The following is a 7,926-nucleotide window of genomic DNA, read 5'->3' as shown; positions in this document are numbered from 1 at the left end:
CGATTGCAAAGAGAGTTGACACACTCACTGTTCAAATAACCAGTGTGTCATTTGAGTCAGCACATCCCCAACTGCCCTTCCCCCCAAGCAAAGTTGTTTCCATCTCCACTTGGCATTCAAACTAAAGGGTATCAACATTTAAAAAGGGGGGAGGGGAGGGAGGGGAATTATGACTTTTCTTTTGAACCGGAAAAGAGGTTTTAGAAAGAAATTGCTTGCAGTTTTAAGTAGCATGAGAGCATCATGACTACCCCTGGATTGGATGCCAGGGCATCGCAGGCTACTCCCAGGAGTACATGCATGTCACCAGTGCCCATTATTTTACATACTGAGGTGGGGCTAGAGATTGTGGAGCAGTCTTTCTAGTGAGAACCAGGCCAAGTCCCGCACACTAGCCACTACACCGCCATGCCTCAACATGCTTAATGTTAGGGTGAAATAGTGTCAATTGTGTTACATGTATGTTTCTCAAGATTCTTTGCAAAATAAAATCTGTCGTGTTTCTCAACCACATTACTTGGCTTGGTTTCTGTTGAGTGTGAATACATTGCAGACACTCAACCTTGAGGACTGGATCCAATTTAAAATCTTTGCACAACCAGATTGGCCTTAGCGAACTAAAATTTTTTTCTAACAGTGCCCACCTATCCTTGAGAAGCCAATCAACTGCTGGATTTTATCCGTTGGGACAAAAAAGGATTCACCATTGATGTAATGTAGTGTTTGTGTCAGTGGGAAGCAATTTGAATTCTAAGCTGACATTCTAGACTGAGCATTAAAGGAAACCTCCACTAAAACAAGAATACAACTTCAAAATATTTAACATAATGTTTACAATCAAAATTGTTCAAACGTTTTTTAATGGAATCGTTTGTATCCGAGATAAATGAATTTCAAAAACGCTTGTTTTGGTTTTCAAATTTCCTGGGCGCCGCCATCTTGAATAATTACGTGAACGTGTTATGGTTGCTCTTTTGTATTTGCACAAAGAGCTTTTGTTTTAAAACAATAGGGCAACCATGACACGTCACAATTATTCAAGATGGTGGCGCCCGGGAAATTGAAAAACCAAAACAAGCGTTTTTGAAATTCATTTATTTCGGATACAAACGCTCCCATTGGAAAAATTTCGAACAATTTTGATTGTGAACATTATGTTAACTATTTAAAGATATATTCCTGTTTTAGTGGAGGTTACCTTTAAAGGAATGAAAATCAAAGAGAACAATAATTTCACCCTCGTGGACGTTTAGGCAATAGGTCCAAAAATTAGTTAAATATTACATCTCAAAGAGCTTTTTCGAAGCTTTGACGACCTTTGTTTGAATTGAGTAGAGCTATTGTATGATAAACCCCCGTCGTTTGAAAACGCTCCGCTGCCTCTCAACTTCTTGTTAATGATGTTGTTAAAAATGTGATAATTTGGCTAACTTGTATTTACAGCATGGTGGTGTAGCATTCCTGTACCATCCATGTGCAAGACAAGACCTGAGAGAGAAGCTACGCGCTATGGCTGTCAGCTGTCTTCATAGGCATGTTATTACACCTTATGAGCGATTGAGTCCATGTAAGGTATGAAATTTTATTGCGCTGTAACTCAGCCAAGTGGAAATTGTTGAAATGGCAACTTTGTTTTTCTGTTATGACAAGGGAATAATACTTAGTCTCCTTTGCAACCATTTTTTGCGATGTCACTCAACGCTCAAGTTTCACTGGGTGGATGAAGTTATGTGGCATTGCGAAGCGGAAAATTGTTAAAATGGTGACTGTCTTTTTTTGCTATGACAAGGGAACACTTAGTCTCCTTCACAGCCATTTTTTGCGATGCCATGCAGCGCTCAACTTTCACTGAGTGGAGGACGTTGCGTGACATCACAAAAAACGGCTGCGAAGGAGACAAGGGAACACTAGGAAAAAATCTGAATTGTCCTTTCCAGAAGTCGAACCTATGACCTAACGATCACTAATTTGAATGCTCTGCCACTGAGCTACATGTATTGGAGACTCACGCTGTTGAGATGGCAATGTTATTGTCTAGTTATACTGCTTGTACTTGAATGGTTGAAATGTTACAATCTCACCATTGTGATGAAGAAGGTGGTGAACCACTGTAACTGAAATGAAATTAAATGATACAATTTTTTTCCCATGACAGCTCGGGAATAACCGGAAGAAATCCGAGTACTGCTTTGCCGAGTCGAACCTGCTTCGACCTTCTCAATAACAGCCCCGTTTACACGAGCATTTTTTATGTGACAATTTTATGCGGCAAATATATTTGATCGTGTAGACATATAATTGTTGAAAATTCTCATTGAAGCCGGTCGGCAATGCCTTTGAACAACAGAGATGAAGCAGAGGCGAGGCGAATCAGGTGATCTGGTGACTTTGGAGGACTGGGGAGAAATATTTTAACGCCGTATCCCACAACCGCGCGCGGCCTTGAATGTTATTTTCGGCTATTACGTGGTGTAAGCCTCGCACAAAACGTCCCGAGAGCCGTCTTAAAACTTTTGTTTAGGCTTATTTTCGAATTGGACATGGCAGAGGCGAGGTTATTTTTCGTCGGTACCACTTGAATGTTCATTCAGTAACTGGAAATGTGGGAGACACGGAATTATCTGTTGAGTTTTGGCGATGAAAATACTGCAGGAAATTAGGAAACAACACCTAAGGCCGCGCGCGGTTGTGGGATTTTTCTTCGCAGTCCTCCAAATTACGTCACCAGATCACCTGGAAGTTGCCAGGTCGTTCTCCAATGGCGCTCACTAAGAGGCAGGAATTTGCCACATGTTAAGTGACGATTCGTCTACACGAGCAATTTTTCGTCTTTGTCGCATAAAAAGTGGCCAGATTTCCTCGGCAACACGAGCAAGTAAAAACTGTCACATTGCTCGTGTAAACGGGGCTTACTTGTTCGGATGCTGTACCGTTGAGTTATGGGAGACTAGTGAGAACATGGCCATGACACTACTGTAGGAAACTATTTAAGCAATAGAGGACGTTTTCTGTGTTTCCATAGCCTCATCTAAACACGACGGGGAGTTGGGAGAATTCGAAACAGTTATGCGTCTCGGGTTTGCATAATTGTCGAGAATTCTCCCACCTTCCCCGAGTGTTTAGATAAGGCCATGGAAACACGAAAAGAAGTCCTCTATTGCTTTTATAAAATATTTCTCAAAGATAATTCGACAAATGAAGGAAAATTCTTGAATGAAACCGATTTTCTTGATACACGCTCATATTTCGTACCAACCAGTCAAAACGCGCGTCTGACAACACATAACCAATCAAAATTCGTGTGATGTCACAGCCGTGTTCCATACTCTCATCTAAACACAGCTATTGACCAACGAGAGTGCGCGTACTATCCAAATTATATTACGTCCAGCATACTGCCAAGCATACTGCCAAGACTAGAATTTTTTATAACTCTCAGATTCATGTCCATATTTCAGAGGTCGACTCGCTTCGACAATGTTGTTGCTTATGACGTAGATTGCGGCGATTTGACTGAATTCTGCTTGGCTTCATGAAGACGATTACGTTGTTACCCGTGACCATGGGTGCTCTGCTGCGATTCGATGGAGATTGGTGCATTTCCATCAAAGCGGAGTGTGCTTAATAAGACTCGTTACTAGTCCACCTCATTGCACGATCTAGCAGTATGCAGTTGAAACGTCACGATCTACGTCACAAATGCTCACATTACGAAAAAAGAGAACAGCACAGTGAATAACTACGAGCTTCTTTCACGATGAACAAAAGCCCATAAAACAACAGAAAAAGTAGTGCTTTTACTCCGGGAATAACTTCGATGGTTTTCGTTCCCGATTGATTCAAACAACAACAGTTGTAACACTTTTCAGTGACTTCGATTACCTTTTGTGCTTGTCTTAATATGGGCATCGACCATGATTAGCAAGAGGTTTAATTTTATCTCTCAGATAGTACTCGTGCTATTGAGTGTCGTATTCTTAGTTCGGTCGTGTCGACTTCGTGGATTCGCTTTTCACACGAGAGCTGGGCAATAGAGACGTCGTCCTGTATCCCCTTAAGAGGTGGAAGAATAATGTACAGAATATGGAATTCACACATTGCAATTGCGGATGTAGAAGGATTTTCGTAGCGAAAGATCATGGCAGTCTGTCAGTGAGACAACTGAAAGCAGTTATTGCAGAGAAGCCTGAAAGGAAAGGGAACTCTATTTAAGTGTCTAGTCTTCCAGCGCTGGAGCACTAATTGGGGACACAGTAAATTTTGGTTTTTGAGGAGAGTAGAGAAACAAAAACTCAACCCACATATAACGCCGACTCTGGTAATCGAACCCAGGCCGCATTGGTGGGAGACTTAACTATGAGAGGGTAACGTGAAGTGCTAGTTTTCTACCCATATGAACCATGTGAACGTTAGCCCTACTAATGGAAATGGGCCCACACAAGGACAGAGAAAAAGTCTGACCAGGATGGGAATTGAACCCAAAGGAGCACTCTGATCGTTGTCCGAGTATCCCTTAGTCACCAAAGAAAAAATTCTCGTTTTTTTTTTCCTTAGCCTATTGCGATGGTTGCTTGGAGCTGCTTGTACGCAACATCGCGAGTGAATGTGTCAGAAGGGAAGCAATGGATTCAAGAGAAGGCCATGAAGGGTCCAGCCAGTCATGTGATGGAAAGTGGAGAATATAAAGACGGATTAATAACTGCTGCTGAGACTGTGTCAGACAGATACGACTCCAATCTCTGTCCTGACAAAGTAAAGGTATCTAGTACAGCTAAGACAGAAGAATAAACCCCACTTCGGATAAGGACTATAAACCGTGGGCCCAGTCTCGCAACCCTTGTTCATAAACCCTGTGGGACGTTAGAGATCCCACACACTATTTGAAAAGAGTAGGCTATGGACTTCCCGGTGTCTGGTGTTTCCTTCAGCAATGTGGTCGGCTTGGTGTAATCTTCTGAATGAACTACTAATCGATGAGATCACGTAAAAGTAAAAGGCAGTTGTCACATTGCAGGCCGAGTCCAAGTGCTGAACTTTTAAACTAAACTTATCAATAAATCATTATCCATGCGTCATCGATGAAAAAATTATCGTCGTTCGAGTCAAGTGGGCGTAGTCCACCTTGGTTGGTGTGACTTCCTCTGAGTTGCTTGAGTGAGTGCTTAAGAGGTAGCGCCTTCTCTAAACTCCGTCTGTAAGTAATACATCTGATATGATATAATAATAATAAAAATAATAATAATAATAATAATAATAATAATAATAATAATAATAATAATAATAATAACAATAATAATAATAATATAGATTTAGCCAAGCCTAAAAGCGGAGCTCCAGGGTTATTTATTTTTAAAAGTTAACTTGGCTTGAGCCAGCGATCCAATTAAAAACCGGTACCTGGTCAGCAGTCAACTTTAAAAAAGCTGACCCGATGAGCTCTAACTTGAGCCCGCGATATGGTCACGTGATACTGGTTAGCGGATCCCTTGTTTTGGCAGATGTCAATTAACCGTAACATGGATGTACAATATCAAAGATGTTCCCGCCAAAAAACGCGGGTTGCACCACAGAGTTTCACATTGACGTACGGCCGTACGGTGACCAAAACCAAATCTTCTCGCACAGATGGGTTATCATATTTTTTTATGCAATGGTGCTCCGCGGAGCTCCGGTAATAATATTGATAATGATGATGATGATGGTAATAATAATAATAATAATAATAATAATAATAATAATAATAATAATAATAATAACACCAATTTACGATAAAGAGAAATCATCAATCCTCGCTCTTACCTGGACAATTTAATTAAGTAATTGTCTCCTGAAAAATTTCTTTCGCATATAGCCCGCACTGGAAACACTGTACAGATGTCAAATCAAATCAAATCAAATCAAATCAGGTCATATCGCTGTCGTTGGTTTTTTGAGGAGATGGGGAAACCGGAGTACCCGCAGAAAAACCTCTCAACCCACATGTGAATCCAAGTCTGGGAACCGAACCCGTGGCACATTAAAAGGGGGCGACGAGTACTCAGTACTCTCACCACTGTCCCCCCCCGCTATGCTTCAGAGGACGTAACTTTCCCTATATCTTTGTTTCTTTCAGTTAATGCTCCCTACATTACAGAAAGGACAGGGTCATCTCCAAGTGCCACAGCGCGACTCACCCGATCACGACTGGATAACAAACAACCGTGGAGAAACTATTTCCATTCAGAACTCCGAACAAGTTGTTATTGTCAATGAACAGGTATCAAATGAAAGCAAAGTTGACCCGTACAATGCGGCTTGGGCTTTGGGAAGCGTGATTTTTCTCTGTTTAATTCTTGGCGGTGTGATGCTTTATACGCAAATTTGGAAAAACAGGGACCATTGGTGGAGAATCGAAGACTACAACAGCAACACGAAATTCAGTCTCATGAAATTGAAAGGGCTTCGATGTAAGCCAAGAACGTTTGCTAGCAAAAGAACGTCAGGCTACTCGCGTTTGCTGAATTCCATCCCAGAAGAATTGGACGATGATATTTAAGAGGGATGCAACTTAAAGACGGAGACATCTATGAAAGGGGTCACTTCAGGCTCTGTTTTTGTTCGAATTCATTCAAGCACGACTGATTATCCAAGATGGCGATCACCAAACAGCAACACAGAGACGGAAGCCTTAAAAGATATTTACAGGGATAGAAAAGTGACAGGGGATTTAAAAAAAAAAAAGAACGACGTGTGCATGTGTCTTCGCGTTCAAAGTCGATCATGATCAAATGGTTCATTTTTTGAGTTATTCGGTGATCTGAATACTGGAATACATTTGGTTTAAGCTGGCTTCACACAATGACAAAAGCACAACCGCAAGAAAAGTGGTATACGCATGCGCAGTGAGCTTTAGAACCAAAGAGCTGACAGAGAAGATTTGGACCCTATTCAGTTAACTTCAAGGGGAAATGATTATATGGTACGATTATCCACAGGGTATGCACAATATTTTCAGTGGTTGACACACCGTGAGCGTAAATTTCGTGCATTCAACGACCTTACGTGTTTTCAGTAATAAAAAGCTTGAAAACGAAAACACAATGAACCCGCTATTAGACAAGATGGGTAAACACAACTACATTACAGTATTTAAAGTCGAAGTGTTGCAAACGGAAAAATCATGTATGTTCTAACTGCTTTTCCGGCATTGATTGAACAAATAGGTCGGAATATTTATTTTTGTATAGTTAATATATTATCTTCAAATTAAAATAACGTTGAAGGAAGCTTTCAAATCTATTGCCTTGTTTAATTTAATCGAAAGTAGAAAATGTTTAAATATTGTTTGTATTTTGATGCGAATTCTTTGCTTGGTTCATGACTGAGTGAGTGTCCCAAGACTTTTGCCTCTGGTCAGTGGCAAAAGTAGTCATTTGGACGCTTATGCCAGGATGGGGCTGGAAACCTCTCAGAAGTCATAAACTAAGCATAACCCCCTATTTCCCCCCTCCCCAATCAATGTTGAAAGAGACAAGGAAATGTCTGTTCACTGTTGGCAACATTGTTCTTGGGGGGAAAGGGGTAGGGAGGGAGGGAGGGAGGGACAATTATTAAAACTCTGTAAGAAAACCAACTTCAAAGAGTGAGTGTCCCAAGCCTTTTCCTACTGATTGTTTGTTTCTACTTAGAGGGGTCAATATATAAAAAGTGAGAGCTACTGTTTGTCATGCAAGGGCACTTCTATTATTGTAGTGGAAAGAATAAATGATTCAGTGAGAAGAGCTAGAAAATCCTGTCCCGAAGAACCCTGTGGAGATCAAAGGCAGGAAATCTGGGTAGGAAACAAGGCTTGACTTCAAAAGAATTTGGAGAGCATCTCACGAAGACTTCACAGTGTTTAATTACATGAAAATAGCATTAAACGATTTGATAGGGAGTTCAAGCAAA

The 7,926-nt window shown here is 40.9% G+C and overlaps 1 protein-coding gene across 1 annotated transcript in view; it reads left to right on the top strand.

Annotated features, from left to right (window-relative positions):
* The window catches only part of LOC138045969 (uncharacterized), a 17,706-nt gene extending 10,432 nt beyond the window's left edge, over positions 1 to 7,274 (top strand). The window contains exons 7-9 of the mRNA XM_068892621.1: positions 1,444 to 1,572; positions 4,555 to 4,758; positions 6,113 to 7,274. Coding sequence (XP_068748722.1) covers positions 1,444 to 1,572; positions 4,555 to 4,758; positions 6,113 to 6,535 — 756 coding nt within the window. The 3' untranslated portion in view covers positions 6,536 to 7,274. The remainder of the gene's footprint in view (positions 1 to 1,443; positions 1,573 to 4,554; positions 4,759 to 6,112) is intronic.
* Positions 7,275 to 7,926: the final 652 nt, after the last annotated feature.

Source organism: Montipora capricornis, chromosome 4 (assembly GCF_036669925.1).
Source record: "Montipora capricornis isolate CH-2021 chromosome 4, ASM3666992v2, whole genome shotgun sequence".
NCBI lineage: Eukaryota > Metazoa > Cnidaria > Anthozoa > Scleractinia > Acroporidae > Montipora > Montipora capricornis.
The sequence above is the reverse complement of the archived record's forward strand: the minus strand, read 5'-3'. Positions and strand labels throughout refer to the sequence as shown.